This window comes from Epinephelus moara, chromosome 12, assembly GCF_006386435.1.
Source record: "Epinephelus moara isolate mb chromosome 12, YSFRI_EMoa_1.0, whole genome shotgun sequence".
Lineage (NCBI taxonomy): Eukaryota > Metazoa > Chordata > Actinopteri > Perciformes > Serranidae > Epinephelus > Epinephelus moara.
The window spans coordinates 23594258-23612985 of NC_065517.1; the positions used below are offsets into that span (position 1 = coordinate 23594258).

At 42.1% G+C, this 18728-nt stretch overlaps 1 protein-coding gene across 2 annotated transcripts in view; it reads left to right on the forward strand.

Moving 5' to 3' along the window:
* LOC126398965 (glutamate receptor ionotropic, kainate 2-like) overlaps window positions 1-18728 on the forward strand; it is an 86620-nt gene that overhangs the window by 47073 nt on the left and 20819 nt on the right. For both annotated transcript variants that reach the window (XM_050058641.1, XM_050058642.1), the window contains exons 7-10: window positions 14732-14875; window positions 15684-15791; window positions 15940-16053; window positions 16173-16379. In XM_050058641.1, coding sequence (XP_049914598.1) covers window positions 14732-14875; window positions 15684-15791; window positions 15940-16053; window positions 16173-16379 — 573 coding nt within the window. The remainder of the gene's footprint in view (window positions 1-14731; window positions 14876-15683; window positions 15792-15939; window positions 16054-16172; window positions 16380-18728) is intronic.

The window sequence follows — 18728 nt, forward strand, 5'->3', positions numbered from 1 at the left end:
TTTCATGAATGAGACCCACCGTCTTTAAAAAGTATACTTATTAAGAACTGCAGTCTGTATGTTTTTTTGTTTTCCGTATCTCGAATCGGGGATACTGCACACACAGGAAGAGACACTGGGAGCCGTATCTCGAATCGGGGATACTGCACACACAGGAAGAGACACTGGGAGGGAGCGGGGCTGCAGAGAAATGTACAGGGGGACGGACAGACAGGAGGAGACAGAGGGAGAGAGTGGGGAGAGAACAGGTACCTCACTGCATTAACAAGCACTGCTGGGAGTAGAGTAGAAGCCACCCACACAGTGAGAGCAGGAGAGAAGAATGTGCTGGATGGCAGCTTTGGTTAGAAGACGCTTTACCATGCATGTTTACATACAAGTATGTGTTTGTATTGTGATGAACATAAGTGTGAAGCACATACTGTAAGGTGTCTAATTCAGTTCTCCTCTAAAAGGGAAGGACTTGGCTCAGGTCTGTCGCTGGGTATAGCGCACGGCCGCCTGGAATCTGACAATGGGAAGAGAATACAGCCACATGAATCCCTCCCCCATGCGAGCTTCATTCATATTGCATTTCAACCAAATGAGGGTCCTCGGTGCGGATGTTGAGCCAAATTTGGAGTTCCCCCGTCAATATGATATTGAATAGAGGACACATTCTGTCATTTTGCCTGATATGAATCACCGCGGAAATAAACTCCACTGGAAATTAGATCCAGTACTCGGGGATTCATTTTATTTGCTCCCAACTGAGTTTTCACCCTGCAGCTCAAATAAGTTTTACAGCACACTGGAAGTGCTCACAGTAAATATCCACATAGTGGAACAGTGCAGCAGCTTCTGTATGGTTCAGCGTCCAACTGATGCATCACCATGACTGATATTCGTGGCAAATTTTGGCTTAGCAAAAATATATAAGTATCAATATACAGTATGTGTCAGCTAATTAGTAGCAAGGGATTAAAGAGCTAATTTCAGTTTAATAACTACATTTAATTGTTCCTGATAGATAGATAGATAGATAGATAGATAGATAGATAGATAGATAGATAGATAGATAGATAGATGCTGTAATGAGGTATTATTGCAGCCGGCGCTTTCATAACGCACATATTTTTTGCAGCTACACAGAACAGCACAGTCCTCTCCGATGCTGTATTTGGTACACAGAGCTAACAGACTGCACTCCACACAGGTTCACAGGTTGGTTGCGTCCATTACAGCAATGTGATCTCCCTCCCTCTGATCCCAGTTGGCAGAGGAAAGAGCCTTTTAAAGACAGCAACTGTGGAGAGCAGACACTCGATGCCCTGTGCCGGGCACCACCAGCTGGGCTTGGCACAGCATCAACATTATTAGCACCAATGCTCCCTCGGTCCATAGAAGCCTTTTGTGAGCGAAAACAGGCAGCGGGAGAGAGATGGAGAGGCGGAATTTAAAAAGAGAGACTTATTATCTTTTTCCCTTTGATTTTGCACCCTGTAACACGTCTCGCTTTAATGTCTAATTTGTTTAAAGCCTTTACATCTTCATAAAGTACACTGAAAGAGAATTTAGCATAATACAAATAGGTTAAAACAACCAAACACCGCCTAACAGATTACTTTATCATATTGTTTGATTTGTAAAAGCTTTGCTACTGTGGAAATTTTGGAAACTGTATTGCTTATGAAGAGAGGGGAGGTAAAACCTGTGGAGTGGGCACCTACTAGCTTTTTTAGCTGAACGTGGCTGGAAGCTGATTAAATATGAGGAAAGGCCATCATGTTAAACAGCCACTTAATCAGATGTAGGTTAGGCAGCGTGGTGCTAATTAGGGTGGACTCTGAAGTGGACAGTGCTGCCAACAGCATGCTGTTGCCTGAAGGGTCTGGTGGGACACCACTGCTCAGAGCATTCACAGTCTCTTTTGTCAGGCTTGATAAAACAGTTACGCATGCACAGTATCATGTTTGATGTTTCTTATGGACAGTGACTTGCAATAAGAATCTATGATCTCCTTCACTTTGTTTTAGCCATGCTAGCAGTATGGCTCTAGGGATGGCAATGTAGGTCCGTCAGTCTTTTGGTCCACCACATTGGTCGAGACCAGTGGTTCCCAACTGGTGGGTCGCGGTCCAAAAGTGAGTCATGGGTCCATTCTGAATGGACCGCAAGTGACCTTCAAATGTGTCTTGTTTGTAAAAACACACTTGATTTTTAAGTACACTGGATTTCCAGCACCGAGCTTCTATTCTGAAGTGTCATTCCCTGCTGTAGAGTGAGTGACTAAAAGACAGTTACTTCAGAGAGGCAGCAAACTAGCTTGATGACATGGCCAAACACAAGCATGAAGCTGAATTTATTAAGCTGTATGGACCTTGAACTAATGACTAAGGAGAAATCTGGACCCCGTGGCTGGACCAGTTGGGAACCATTGTTCTAGACTCAAATATCTCAGCAACTATGAATGGTTTGCCATGAAAATGTGTCCACATATTCATGGTCCCCAGAGGATGTATACCACTGACTTGGGTGATTGAAGCCCCCAGGAACACCGACAGGCTTTGAAGCCAATTTTACATCATGGTCAAACGTGGGAATACAGCATCCGGTTCCGTCACGTGTTGCCATGGGACTCAAAAAGACGTTTCCCCATAGACTTGCATTGTGAAAGAGACCTCTGTAAATCAATGGATACATTTTCTTTAGCGTCACAAATCCCGCAAAATGACTCATTTAACTATCAGGATTTGGTTCATTCGGTCCAATAACAATTTGAAAGTCCAGAGGAGCTGTACGATTAACTTATTTTTATCTCCATTCAAGGTAGCAGAGCACTTAACTGCAAGTTAGCTGCTCAGCTGCCCTAAGTCTCTTGCGTGCTAGCTCTCTGGGCCCCACAATGCCGAAGATCTGGGTAATTTTTTGGCTTCATGCACCACTGAACGACTTTTATGGAAATAATCAGGGTCCGGCCTCCAATGCTGTATCCAGTTAATTTTACAGCCTACATCCATGGGGTGATCCCCTGACTCTTCCTCTGGCGCCACCATGAGGTTGACTTTTGTGTTTGTGAATGAAATTGAACAGATTCTCGTGAATTCAAATTCCCCTCAAGAAGACTTTTAATAACTTTGGTAATCCCTTAATGTTTATTTAGCAGTCAGGTCAGTTTTTTTATCTATTCAATATTATCTTTTATGACCTCAAACTTACAAAACAAATCACATTCCCATCAGCCTCAGCTATAGCTTAGTTTGTCTGTAGTGATGATAAAAGATGATAGATATGGTACACATAACACCTGCTAAACATCAGCATGTTAGCATTGTCTTTCTGAGCAAGCTAGCATGCTATAGACCCTTTTACTGTCAGTAAACAGAATGACGGTTTTTGGTAGGCGGGGCTTAGCTGGAGGCAAAACAGTTCTCCGCAGACATTAGCTAGCCCTAGCTAGCGAGTTCTGTTGGCTTGTTTTAGACATTGGAGGAAGATGATACGAGTGGTGCATTCAGGAATATTCATTCTGAGTGCCGGAGTACACTCTGGCACAAACTAGACAAGGAAATGCAGAGCGCTGTATGAATGTACCGTGAAAACCCTTAATACACATCATGTTATTCATCCCTACAATAGTTAATTCTTTTTCCCTAACCTGATATGAAGTGTGCGCTCCACACACAAGCATTTCTGATGATCACCTCCATCCAGTCCATTTAACCCCAGTTGTCTTGTGTTTTGCCTCCAGCTAACAAAGTGGCATCATCGTGACATCAGCTCTAAAAGGGTCCATAGCTTGGCTGTAGACCAGGGACACACTGGCAACAAAAAGCAGCCCCAGAATTTGCTGTCAAGAGGCCGTGATTTGATACACCAAATTCATACTGACTATGTGTTTCGACCCATAAATGAATACTTAACAAAAAAAAAAAATCTGTGAATTTGTATTGTTTGGTCATTTGCAGTAGGTTAATATATAAAATGATGTAATTAATTTTCCAAAGTTTTCCTCCCTGTGTTTGTGAGTACAGAAAGCAAAACATCAGTGTTGAATTAATGATCACCTGACACCTAATTCAACTTAATAGCCTGCTTTTCAGAATGATTTAAAATACTGCAAAACAGTCGACAGTGTCTAAACACAGAACTAAATTAGAACCAACAGTCTCAATCCATAGGAGCACACTGTGTTCACACTGTTCACACAAAGCACACTAAAGACTTATGTAATAAATCATTTTTATTGCTGGGCTGGCTATCACATATGATATGCCTTTTTAAGGGTAGCCAACATGGTGCCAGCAAGTGCCTGGTCGCCCGCAGGGAGCCAATGAGTCGTCTGCAGGGCACGTTCTAAAAATAACTGCGATCAAGCAAGCTGTCACTCGCATCTCTGTGGTCAAATCAGCCAGCGACTGTAGTGCACCCATGCACTGACACTCATAGTGAATGCATCCGGACTGCCCTGATGGAGCTGACGGGGAGAGCTATTGGCAGACTTGGCAAAGTTAGAGGAGGGATACACGTGTGACTATATCCAGTTTTCAACAAGGGGTGTGGGAAAATTCCCCAACTTTCCAATGGTTGGTCAGCGCCTGCTGTAGCTTTTTAATTGGTGTTATGTCCTGAATGAATATATTCTGCTTATTGTGTTTGCTTTCACCCAACATTAGACACATTTTTATGGGGAAAAATCTGGTGTGCAAGAAAGTGAATCTGGCAGCAGCATTGGTGGTTTGTTTGGAGCAAACAGAACAGGGACTAGGTAGTTAGCATGAGCAGTCTGTGCATGTTTGAACTGTTTCCCCCATTTAGCTGTGTACACACATTGTTTGTTTTCAGCGTTTGATAAGGTCACTAACTCTCTCTCCCCTTCCAACCTTTTTTTTCAAGTTCAAATCCACTATTTATTGGCATTACAGGGGAGAAAAACCTGCAGTGATGAGGCAAGGTATTCTTGAAACCGAAAGATCAGTTAGACATTGATAAAAGTACAGTGTAAGGTCACAGTGGAGGTTCTGTCTAGCATCTGTCAGTTTTTGATAAGATAAGGATACTTTAAAAGCAACCCGTCGATACTGAATAAATGTATATAGACATACATCAAACAGAGTTCAGCTCACTCTCTCACCACTCCCGCAGGACCCTTTCTTTAAACAAAAAAAAAACTCTGCGGTGTAGTCCTTTATCCTCCTTTAAAGTGTGCTTAAATCTACAATAAAACCATGAATGTGCTTTCACATAAATCCAGCACCATCAATGGATCCGTTGCCCAGGGGTCCTCGTCGGAAGGAGCCAGTCTTACTTCCCCGTGAAAAAAAAAAAAAAACTCATTTAAAAAAAAAAAAGGCAACAAGGCAGCTCTGTTTCCTCAGCATGTGGAAATGCAATGTGAGAAAGGGATTAAACCTCCAACGCACACAAAAAAAGAGAGGAAAAATGACAGTGACGGCGCTGGCAAAGCCCCCCATATACCCACACTCTGAGCAACGCTCACGCACAGCTCAGTGAAATACTGTAGAGAGCAACAACCGGGGAAGGCAGAGGGAGGACAGAAAGAAAGACAAAAGGGATAAAAGGGAGGAAGAGATAGAAGTGAAGGGAGGAGGGACTGGGGCACAACATCAGCGTCCAGAAAGAAAGAGACGAAGAGAGACAGAGTGGAAAAGTTGCGGACAGGGAGAGAGAGATGGCACTATGCTGAGCTGCAGTCACCCGAGGGCTTTTTCCCTACCAAAATGATCTGACACTGCCTGCTTTCCCTTCTCTGCTACGAGGCCTGAAACAGCCATAATATGCCCCATAAATCACATATGTCACATTTCAGTGTTTTTCCAAACCCTGTCTTTTCATTTTTTGTCCTGGAAGTGAAAGTTTGCACAATTCTGAGTGCATTGACTCAGTTTCATCGCCCAGGGTCTCATGTAGCAAACCAATGACAGGAATACATGGTTACATCTGACATTCGAATTTAATTAGTACAACAGCACAAGAGAGAACAAAAACGCCATAATATAGGGGGATGGGAATTGCGAAGCATTCTGGGGTGGCACCGCCATCTTGGAAGGATAAGCCTCCTTAGCTGTAGTAGCTGCTGCTCTAAACATCTGTCATTTGTCAATCGGTCATCATCAGAAATGTATTGATACACACAAAAGACAAATGCCCATATGAAGAGAAGGTCTAACATATTACAAAACTAAAGTTAGTCAATGATATCAATCCTTACAAGTTAGGAGATAAAGAATGGTCAAAGGACCATTAATGTTACAGCCTCTGATGTCTATCTAGTGTTTGCCGTTAGCGCCTACGCCTGTCAGAAAACTTTAAATCTTCGGAGGCCTACCTCCAATTCACAAATAAGTGGTTACAGGACTCTCAGTTCTACAAGCCAAATGCCAATGATGCAATCATCTGGACAAAGATAAGCTAGCTAATATTATGCTAACTGAATGCTAACAAAACATCAGCTAATCATGCACAATTTATCTGATGGTATCAAGCAAAATGGTACACACAGTGGTAACCTACCTTTGAGTCTGAATATATACTATCTATACTACATTTGGTGTTTATTATTGTTGTTATTCATTGAGTAGAGTTTTGTGTGAGTTTAGCAGTTCTTTTCGACACTTACAGTAAACAGCCAGTAGACAATTATCCGCCCTGGTACCCTCGACAAAAAGCCAATGGGATTTTCCCATTGGATTTTGGATTATTGCAGAATTTAAGCTCTGTGGTAAACAAAAGTTTATACTAGTATATTTTGATCACTACTTTCATGATTTTTGAAGCATAAATGAGATCCCCAGAAGTAAAAGCTAATTAGGCTATAAACAATACAACACAACAATACAACACATAGACTGTTAAACTAATGGAGGTCGCTACCATCACCCATTGGTTTGTAGACTCCTATTTTGAAACCTGGAGTTCGGCATTTTCAGACATCGCCATCTTGTTTTTTTTTTGGGCCAGAAGTGACCATATCTGGGAGAGTGGCCGGAACTGTGGAGGAGCAAGGGGTAGATCTTAATGACAAGTCGAGGACACTATCGGCGTTACTTTAAGCGTTAATAGAATGTAAACAGGTGAGTTTTATAAAAAAAAAAAAATTCACCTCCTGTTCAGTTGTAAAAGTTGGAAATTAGCTACAGAGACCAGAACTGTTTTTATATCAGGCTGTAATCATTTTAATTTCTGCTGTAAAGTTGGGCATCTTAACAAGGCAGTCTATGGGGATTGACTCACTTCTGGAGCCAGCCTCAAGTGGCCATTTGAGGAACTGCAGTTTTTGGCACTTCTGTGTTGGCCTCATTTTCCAGCCTCTGAGGTTCCGGTTTGTTACAGCCACATGAATAACGTCACAACCACAAGGTCTCATTTAGCCACTTGTTAGCAGCCATCTTCATTGATACGTAAAAGCTTCAAAATTCACGAGTATTTACTAATGTTCATGTCGTAAAAGAAATCGTAAAGTCTCTTAAATTTGTGTTAACCACAGAAATTAATTCAGACACCTAATCAAAAACCCACTTCAAGATGAGGGAACCAGGAATGTCAAAATGCTAACTCATTTATGGATTTTAGGACTCATTCTTGCACCACTTTATTCTACTGAGACAATTTGGAGGCTTCGGAAACATCTGCAAACTGCATGCTTCTTGGACTTAAAAGAAATAGCTCAATATTTTGTGAATGTGTGTTTTGCTTTCTTACTGGGAGTTAAATGAGAGAATTGAGACCACACTCAATGTCAGGTCAATGTGAATCTGGAGCCAGTAGATGTTAGCTTAGCAGCTTAGCATAAATACTGGAAACACATGGAAATAGCTAACCTGCCTTGTCCAAAGGTACAAAACCGGCCTATCTGTACCTCCAAAGCTCACTAACTAACATGCTATATCTTCTTTGTTTAGTCCAGTAATACCACTATGTGTCGTTTTAGGTCTGCACTAAGCTAACTGTTTTAGTTGTTATGCTAGCTAAGCTAACTGACTACTAGCTCCATTCATTCATTTGTTCATTTTCCATAACAGCTTATCCTGTTAGGGGTCGCAGGGGGGCTGGATCGTATCCCAGATGACCTTGGGGCGAGAGGCAGGGTACACCCTGGACAGGTCGCCAGACTATCACAGGGCTAGCTTTAGGTTAAACGGACAGATATGAGAGTGACATCAGCCTTCTCATCTAACTCTTTACCAGAGAGTCCTCACTCTAATTGATGTGACGTGAAGTGTTACGGAGCCTCATCCACTTTTACAGTTAGCTCACGAGCTATTCCTTGCTCGAAATTCATCTCTAATTAATCACAGACATTTCCCACATGTGTCCATCCTCCTCATAAGAATTTCATCTTGGCTGATAAAAACATGGGGGGGGGGGGGGGGGGGGGATCAGAGTTTCTCGATCAGAGAAGAAAGTATAAATTATGGTGTTGTTATTACAGAAAACTCTTCTTGACTCGTCAAGATTTAATTGCGAAACATAGTAAAGTTTAGCAATGCGGTCATGTATCTGACAGCAGAATTTGTGACTCAAACACTTGCACCGACTGTGTGGTGAAGCAGCACAAATACATATAAACTATGGAATGAAATGAATAATTACCTCCTTCTTCCATCAAATCATCAAACCCCATGGGTCTGTCTGTGATCTGAGGGCAGAGTGACTTCGGCTCCAAGAAAACAATGAGCTGCTCTCTCTCCCGCTGACACTGTGACTCTGATGCTGATGGCAATGCTGCCGGTGTGTGTGTGCGCATGTGTGTGTCTGAGTGCACGTCTGTACTTGCGAGTGTGCATGTGTGTCTCGGCGCATATCTGTACGTGTGAGAGTATGTGTATGTGTGTGTGTGTGGGTTGTTGCTCTGTGCCTGGCAGCTGCAGCCTAGTGATGCATGGTGAATAACAGGTCAGTGCTAATCTCATTAGGGCTAATCAGATGTATATGATATGTATAAACAGTGGAGTTCTACTGTACACAAGCAGCTGAAATACACGTCCATCACCAGGGAGGTGAGTGTGTGTGTGTGCACGTGTGTTTAGAGGAATGCTGGGGAGAGAACGACTGATTGAGACGGAGAAAGAGAGATGTCGTTTTTCAGGGTGCAACATTATCAGAAGAATTATGGAATTATGCACAGGTGGAGAGCTGGTGTGAATACTGATGCAGTAAAGAGGAATATATTTGTGTAAACACACACACACACATAGACAGACACACAGCAGCAAGTTCAGTCGAGTTTGCAGTTCACCTGTTCTAAATGAGGAAACTGCATGCAACTACGACAAGTGAGGCATGCCTCTGGGAAGCTTGAGGTTTGTCACTATGTCTGATTGCGTTCCCGTTTTTTCGTGCGTGGTGTACACACACATCTTGCTAATTGGTTCCCATATGTGTCTGTTAATATTTGTATGTTTCTCACGTGTCATGTTTATGAGAGGGAAAACATGCAAAGATGAACTAAGACACCGAGGGCTGTAAAAGAAAGATGTAAGGTGTTGGAGAGGAAAAAAAGGAGTCATTAAATGTAGGGAAAGGGCATCTGGGCTGGCGGTTTTACTGAAGCAGAGGGAGACTGTGTGATTTCAGATGGTTATGTGGGTGTTTGAGAGAGACACAGAGAGGCAAGAAAGACAAGGCAACAAAGGTTTTGGGCATCTTGTTTGAAACCCTTTCCCCTCTCTGTCTGAGTGTCCCAGGGGTTCCAGATTGGTTTCACTTAAAGCACTTAAAACACCCCGCAGGACCCATGCTTGGCTCTGAAATAAATATCAAGATCGCTCTTGGATTGTTTTTAAATTGAATGCAATCTGCCAGAGCTGTGAGCCATCATTTCACGTCCCCGTCCCCCACCACCACCACCGCTGCCGCCGCCGCCACCCCCCCTTGATCTCTCCTTCTTCCACTTGATGCCAGCCTCTCATTGTTTCCATCACAAAGGGGTTTTCAGGAATTGTTCTGCTCCAAAGGCAAATAGGAAAAAGATCTTTGCCACATAAATCATCCGAGCCAGACAATATTTGATATATCACGGCAATCACAAGTTAAAAGATGGAGGAAACATTTCCAGGAATGGTTGTTAAGTCGGAGGAGAGGCTAATAGAATGACATAAATCATTCAAACAAAGAGGCTGATGGGGGATTCGGTGGAGTATTTTGGCCCCAGAGTGCAAACACAGCAGCATCCACAACTGTGTTTACACTGTAAAACATCTAATAAACTGCCGTGCTCAAATAGACGGATACGTCTTGTAGCCAAAATCAATCTTTATGTAACAGTAAACAAATTCCCATCCCTAAAGTTGCCCAGATCTTTACACTGCTGCTGATGAAGCATGCATATGTTATCACTCTATAAAACTGGCATAGTAGCATGTTATAAGAGGCGACACTGCACAACTTTTAACTAGTAGCTATCACCATGAAACTTCCCCAGTGTCTTACTTACATCAAGACTAGTATTTTTGTACAAATATTCTGAAATGTTTATGTTTAAATATGTCAATGAGGCATTATCCACATAAACAAGAACTTTTGCTTAAATGTCCAGAACCCAATTCTGCACATTAAAGAAAGTCCGGTTCAAAATTCTGGCTTAATGTAGTTAACGTAGTAAGAGTCAAAGGTTTCTACAGAATTGTTATTATTGCTACTGTCAACAGCCATTTAAAAAATCAATTTTTGCCATGTTTTGAGGAATAAAATATTATATAAGCCAGGCTATGAATAATATATGAACCAACCCTTCTGTATAAACCTTCACAATATAGATAGAATAAATTTTGGTATATATAAGAGCTGCTGAAGTGGAGATTTCTGGTTCAGAGTTTGAGAAAAAAACTAATTTTGAGAAAAAGGCCTTTAAAGATATGGATTTTAACATTCTATACATTTGTAGACCAAACAATAAGACACTCCAGTGAATAGATCAGAAAGTTTAACTAATAGGTATCACCATGAAACTTCCATAGTTGATTACTGAAGCTTTGCGTTAGTTTGTGCAGGACACGGAAGTCATACACCTCAGCTGTAATCGGCTTACAGCCAGCTGATTGGATCATTAGCCCTGTTTCTACCAAGCTGTCCGGTACGGTACAGTTTAGTGCAGTAAGCTTTTTTTCCATTTCCACTGTAAAATGTTAATAACAACACAACACACATAACACAAATAAACTGTTTCATACCATCCCCATTTTTGGTCCCCCCTCTGTTGGGGTACCTAGCACACAGATCTGGTACTAAAAGGTGGAGCTGTGAACACTGCAGGCTGTTGATTGGTCAATAGACGACAGTCACTCTGCTCAGGGCTGAGTTGTGTCTGGTTTTGAGGCTCATGTTACTACTGTTCATACCTTGTAGAATTTTACTAGTAGACTGTAACTATAAAATGAAAGGCTGTTTTGCTGCCTCTCACAGCAGCTGGAGTCTGAGAAAAAATAACTTCATTCACTGGGCCGACTGCCAGCAACTTTTAAGATGGAACGTTAACTTGTTACTCAATACATGAGTTGAGGATGTGAAATCATCAACACACCTGAAATTTCAACATGATAACTCTAACCATTCCATTAGTCTTCTGTGACATACACTTTTAGTAATGAGTGGATCGGGTTATGTGAGCTGCATACATTCTAATCTTCACTTAGAGAAAAAAAAAAAAAGCATTGCAAAGCATTGTTCCTGTGGGCTCCGGCAACACTTAAACCCCGAGCTTTCCTGAAAAGGATTGAATGCACAAACCTGCTATTTTTAAATATCCCATGGAGAGAGACTCTCACTGCAGCCTGTTTTATTTTGTTCTGAACATGTTGGCATGCAGCCTCGTTCTGTGGACGATAAACAAGGTGCAGACTGATAAATGAGGAAATACAGTGAGAGCTGGACGGAGCAGTGAGTGACAACAAACCCCACCCACATTTAAGAGTACTGCTTATAGTGGAAACGCTAGGGTCTAGGTACCATGTCTGAAGGGTTACTTTTGGTTCCAAAGGTACCATACCGAAAGTGTTTGGTGGAAACGGGGCTATTGTTTCTTATCCGTCACACACCAATCGCAGCCTGTTCCCACACAAGGCAGTCCATTTTTTATTTTCTAATACAGAGTCCTAACATGGTTCTAAGGTCAAAACAGTATTTAATGTCATACTTGGGTCCACTCTTGTATACTTGGTGGGGTTTTTTGCATTGTGCTCCCTGTTTTGGCTTAGCATGCTGCATGACTAATCCAGGGAGCACCTCAAGAGCAGAGCCCTCAAACATATCTGTATGTCCATTTGTTGCAATAAATGGTTCCTGACTGAATTTACATTAAGGCAGTTGTTTTTGGTTTGTCTAAATACGCAAATCTATATAAATAAATATGCACGGTTTTTATACATTTCCAGAAAAAAAACCTGAAATACTTAAATACATGCCTTAATGTGTATTTTTGGACTTTTTCTTTCCACCAGTTTGAAAAAAGACCAAAGTCTCAAAATTGAACAGTGCTTGAAACACTATGTTTTCATCTGTATTGTCTCCCCTCAAGGCTTTTTCAAAGACTTTATTTTGAAATAGCATACTGCACATATGCAGTATATGAATCATCATAAAAAAAAATCTTTGTCTTTTACAAAATTCTCAAAATACCAGCCTTTATTCACACATCAAGGTCGTGTTAAAATATCCCAGCTTTATTTAATACTCTGGAATTAAACAGTTTAAAAAACTGAATAAAAATAAACTTCCAAGCAGGACTTTCAAAATGTTTCTGTATTTAGTGAACGAGTTGTCAGATATTATTTCCCAGGAGTGTTTTTTCACAGAATATGTTTAAAGACGTATAATAATTTATTGAAAAATTTCATGCACATGCTGCAGTACAGTTTGACCCAAATGAATAAAGAGCTTGTAGATGTGAAGAATAGGAATATTGATTTGATTTTTGGGGAGGAAAGAAGTCAAGGTTGTTCAAGGTCAAAAGCAAAAAACTAAAGGGAAGAGGTAGGCATTTAGAAACAAAGATTAGCAGAAGGCAGTGCAGATTTCATTTGAATTGCATGAATTCAACCTCGTCCCAGTCAAACTGAAACCATTTCCAAAGTGAAAATGTTGAATAAATGAATTCAGAATGCATCGTGGAGTTTGGAAGTGGACTGAAACTGAATGTGATTATTATAACTTTCCTCAAATCAGATTGAGCTGTTTTAGAAACTATATCTGTGAAAGAAATATAATAAGCCTCGATGTCTTTGTGTGTAGTTGGTAACACGATAATTGGATGATTGGACAAAATAGTGTTTGGACATTGTCTGTGTGTAGAACTCCTCCCCAGTATTCAACAAAACAGATTAGCAGAAAGACACTCTTTTCCTAATCAGCATTTGCCATGAACACAATACTAGCACACACACACACACACACACACACACACACACAGGCATCCACACACTGCCTGCACTGGGAGAGCAGATATGGCAGTAGCTGTCCCCTTTCCCAGGGAGGCAGTGCGGATGAAAGAGTGCAGAGATGGGTCTCCCATCCTCTGATCTGCTGCTGCCTTTGACATCAGCAGTCGCCAAACTCCAAAAGCACAGGAGAACTGGGGGGCGAGCTAAAACCTGACAATCTGCCCACCACCGCAGCTACACACACCGCTCCCTCCCCTCCTTGCTATCTTCAACTTTCTCTTTTTCTTGCAGTTGGAAGCAAGATTTATTTCTTTAATTGACCTGCCACTATAAATATAGGTTGGATAACTGCAGCATAATTTTTTTGCCCCTCCCCAGTCCCACTCCTTTTCTCCCACGTGGATGGCATGGATGCTCCACTGCGCCTATAGAGACAACATAGGGAACCGATATGAGCTGAACAGCAGCTCGCTGGTCTCCTGCTGTGTGCCTAGCTGTGCCAAAGCCCCGCTCATTCACTCTGACAGCCGGCGCATCCACAAAGACCCTATAGCTGCAGATACTTTGTGGTCTCACAGTCATTTTTCATACTCCCTCACAGGTTGGTCATCCAGGACTTGTCAAATAAGATCACCACAGTGTATTTCAGCCTTTGTGGGACCATGGAAAGAGGATCTGAGCTAAGCTGTAATGTGTTGACCTGGGTAAATGTAGAGTGCCTCAAACTGTGAGGACAGACGGCGTGAAAGGAATTTGTGTGTGCCAGGCAGAAAAGTAAAGATAAACCTCAGCGTCTTGCAGTTCAGTGTGGGAATTTTGAGCTCCAGCGTTTCCTCCCTTTGATGACTTATTACTGGGGTTATACGGATGGCTATCAGACGTGCTTTTCAATGCGGTTCACTGTGTATCCCCGCTCTGCTTTGTGCTGTGTACTTAGCATGTTACGCCAAGTGTGCCAGTCAGAGTTGTCCCGTATGCGCTGGTGCCTGCTTTGCGTTCCCTTCTCTCCAGAGAACAGGCACACCCATCAGGAATCATTAGTCTTCACAGTGACAGGCCGGCCTTCCGCTGAGAGACTCTCCCTGGCGGAGCTTTCTCATTGCCTCAGACAGTGGTCCGGTATTTTTACTAACAGGCTGAGACACCGTGCCATTTGTGCAGGGCATTTACTGCTGGCATTACTCCTAATTTATGTCCTCTTATCCCGACGAAAGAGTAAAGCAAGTCACCCGAGACTTTGCACGCTTTCTCATGCTCCTCTGCAGGTGAACAAATGGACGGATTAAAGGTCATGTGGACAGATGTATTGGCAGGTGTTATAAAAATGTCTAACGATATTACCTCCCTGTCCGCAGACGGATGCAGCGCTGATGTACGACGCCGTGCACGTGGTGGCGGTGGCGGTGCAGCAGTCGCAGCAGATCACGGTCAGCTCTCTGCAGTGTAATCGCCACAAGCCGTGGCGCTTCGGGGGCCGTTTCATCAGCCTCATCAAAGAGGTACAAGGCCAGCAGTGCTATCAGTGTGCTCCCTGTTTTGACCTCTGACCTATGGAATCCACTGAACACAGAAGCTTTGGCGTGTTATTGATCAGTGCAGTCATATTTGAAGGGTAGCGCTTTCTCAGAACTGAGTTGCACATTTTGTATTGTTGTGTTTCTCTTGTGATCTTCATGATTAAACATCCTTATCATGTTTATTGCTTAATCTTAACACTCACAGTAATCCTTATGATAATGTAATCTAAGTAACCACTGCATTTTCCGCAGTGGCTACGTGTTTTTCCGTGATGTTCCACTCCCTGTCTCCCACTTTCTCTCCATGCATATCTGTGCCGGTGTTTATATCAAAGCCTCAGTGTGTCTCCTTAACTGTAGTCGGGGTCAGCCATTTGCTTTGTTCTACAAAGCTCTTTCATTCTGTGGATGGTATCATTGCAGGTAATTTTCAGAACGAGCCATTGTAGTAGCTGGCGCTTCCTCCCCCTCCTGTGTCTGCTATCGCTCTCCATGCCCGTCTGTTCCTCCAATGGCTTTGAAGTGAAACTTCAAGCACAATGAACCACATGCATAATGAACTCTTACCTGTCAAACCTGCTTCTATTCCGGCTGCTTTATTGTTTCTTGTTATGTTGCTGAGATAGACAGCGAGGGGAGAGCCAGACGAAAAATTCATAATTGGGACAGAAAAAAAAAAATTTGCGGCTAGCGCTCGGATTGATATTGTCGAGAAAGACGATACTTTAAGGTTAATGGAATGACTGCACCGAGGATTTCGGTTTATTATGCTGTGTGCCCCTGTCTGCAGGCTCACTGGGACGGTTTGACAGGACGCGTTCTCTTCAACAAGACCAATGGACTGAGGACAGATTTCGACCTGGATGTCATCAGTCTGAAGGAGGAAGGGCTGGAAAAGGTGTGTCACACATTGGTGTAGTTGATGATGTGTCACTTCTTGTGTCTTAAAGGAGAAAAAGAAAAGCGTGGGTCTGGGTGCTTCAAAGCATTATTTTTCCTATCAGCAGACGAGGTGATATAAACCAGACATTGAATTGTTTCAACAGATTGGAACATGGGATCCTCCCAGCGGTCTGAATATGACAGAGTCTCACAAAAGCAAGACATCCAACATCACCGACTCTCTGGCTAACAAATCCCTGCGTGTATCCACTATACTGGTAGACACAGACAAATAGAAAAAACAAGCAGCACAAACACACAGTCAGCAAATACAAAAACAACAGCATGATATCTAATACTGAACACACTTCTGCTCCAACTTATTCTCCCTGTACAGGAGGAGCCATATGTGATGTTTAAGAAGTCAGACAAGCCTCTGTATGGGAACGACCGTTTCGAGGGGTACTGCATCGACCTGCTAAGGGAGCTCTCTGGCATCCTGGGGTTCCGCTATGAGGTGCGATTAGTGGAAGATGGGAAGTACGGCGCGCTGGATGAGAGCACGGGCCAATGGAACGGCATGGTGCGGGAGCTAATGGACCATGTGAGTCAACACATTGGTTGTATACAGTGAGATACAGGAAAATGAAAATAAGAAGTGCAGAAATTTTGACAAACATTTTCCGAATTTTCTATTCCGTTTATGTACTTGGAAATTCATTTTCATTAAGAGCGCCACCTACAGAAATGTAAAAATCTTTAAGGGACAGTTCAACCCAAAATAAAAAAAAATAAAAACTATTTCTCCTCTCACCTGTAGTGCCAGTTATCAGTCTAGATTGTTTTGGTGTGCAGAGTGTTGGAGATATCAGCTGTAGAGACGTCTGCCTTCCCTCTAATATAATGGAACTACATGGCACCCAAAAAAAAAAAAAAAAACACAACAGCAATGTCTCTTTCCAGAAATAATGATCCGGCTACTCTAGATAATCCACAACAAACCTTGTTGTGAGCAGTTTCATGTGGGATCTATTTTCTTTCCACCAAACTACACCCACCTACCGTATCACAGTGCAGAGAGTAGCCAGTTCCCATTTCTAAAGGCAGCCAGCACAAAGGCTGCCATTAGAAATGGGAACATAGAGAACACAAAGCATGCTGATTTAGATTCTCTGGACTGTATTTTGTTATTTGGGAAGGATCTCCCAGCTGTCTCGCAAAATGGACTGCTAGACACAACAATGAGAAAAACCATGGGTCAGTCACTTCCTTTGAATTTCTTGACATTGAAGAAGTACAACCCAATCCAAGAGGGGGTAATTTGATCAACCAGCTTTCAAGAAGGGAAGCATTTTGGATCCACGAATTGAACACACTTGAGCCATATGGACTTAATGAAACACAGGATTTGAGTCCTTTTCTGTGATATAGATATGAACTTATATCCCCCTTGTAGCCATAATAATAATAATAATTATAACTTTATTTATATAGCATCTTTCAAAACAACTGTTACAAAGTGCTTCACACATAAAACAATTAAAAGAAGCAACAGTCAACAAGCAAAACAACAATTATCAAGCAAAATCACAATCAGGAGTCAACAATTTAAACAAAGGCCATGCGATAAAAGTAAGTTTTGAGAGCTGATTTAAAAGTAGGGCTGGAGTTCTCACAGCAAAAGCCCTGTCACCCCTGGTCCTTAGCCTAGAGCGAGGGATAACAAACATAGCCTTGTCAGAGGATCGCAACCTACGAACTGGTGAGTAACATATTAAAAGCTCAGCCAGGTAGCTTGGTGCCAAACCATGCAGGGCCTTAAAAGTCAAGAGTAAAATTTTAAAATCAATTCGAAAACGTACAGGTAACCAATGAAGGGAAGCTAAAATCGGTGCGATGTGATCATGTTTTCGTGCTCTAGTTAAAAGTCTGGCTGCAGCATTTTGGACACCCTTAAGCCATTGAATCAAGTTTTGTCCCAGGCAAGTAAACACAGCATTACAATAGTCTAGAGAGACATTATAAAAGCATGAATCACTTTTTAAAGATCATTAAAAGAAATAAAAGATCTGATTCTCTCCATAGGGAGAGATGAGCCACTAGATCCCTGTCACGCCCCCTCTCCGTCTCACAGTGTAGAGGGACAGAAGTAGGACCTGCAGTCTATCTTTCATTATAAAATCTTTCTATCAGTCATTTACGTAAAGGGATGAGGTTAAACCAGACATTATTATTGTAACTCTTGAACTTTTTACGAATCTTGCTTTGTTCTTTGATATATGTCAATGGTTCCCAACCTTTTTCTTGAGGGACCCATATTTTTACCATTGTAGACTCTGGTAATTTTGTGTAAAGTTATTACGCTTTTTGGATGAATTGGAAATTATTTTTGTCGTTCGCTCTTAATAAAATCACAGTAATTGAGTTGTAGTTGAGTGCTGTAGTTTATGTTGGTGATTTTAATCTAACATGTTCCTGCGACCGACTGGCACCTGATCCCTGAGACTGGCTGTGCAGAGGGAGTTCTGTCTAGTCTCACTATATAATGGTGAAAACTCTGTCTGTCTGTTGACGTTTTTCTCCTCACTGACGTGGTCAATCCATGTGAAATTTGGCACAGTGGTAGAGGGTAATGGGAGGATAAGAATGAAGCAATATTACATCAATTGGCCAAAGGGGGGCGCTATAGCAACTGATTGAAATTGCAAACTTTGAATGGTCATATCTCATGCCCCGTATGGTGTAGAGACATGAAACTTTGCACAGAGATGCCTCTCCTCATGAGGAACAAATTTGCATCAAGAACCCATAACTAACGGTTATATAGATTTTCCGCCATTTTGAAGTTTACACTTAAAATCAATCTCTTCCTAGGAAGTTTGACCGATCTGCATGAAACTCGGTGAGCATAATCTAGGGACCAATATCTAAAGTTCCCTCTTGGCAAAAGTTG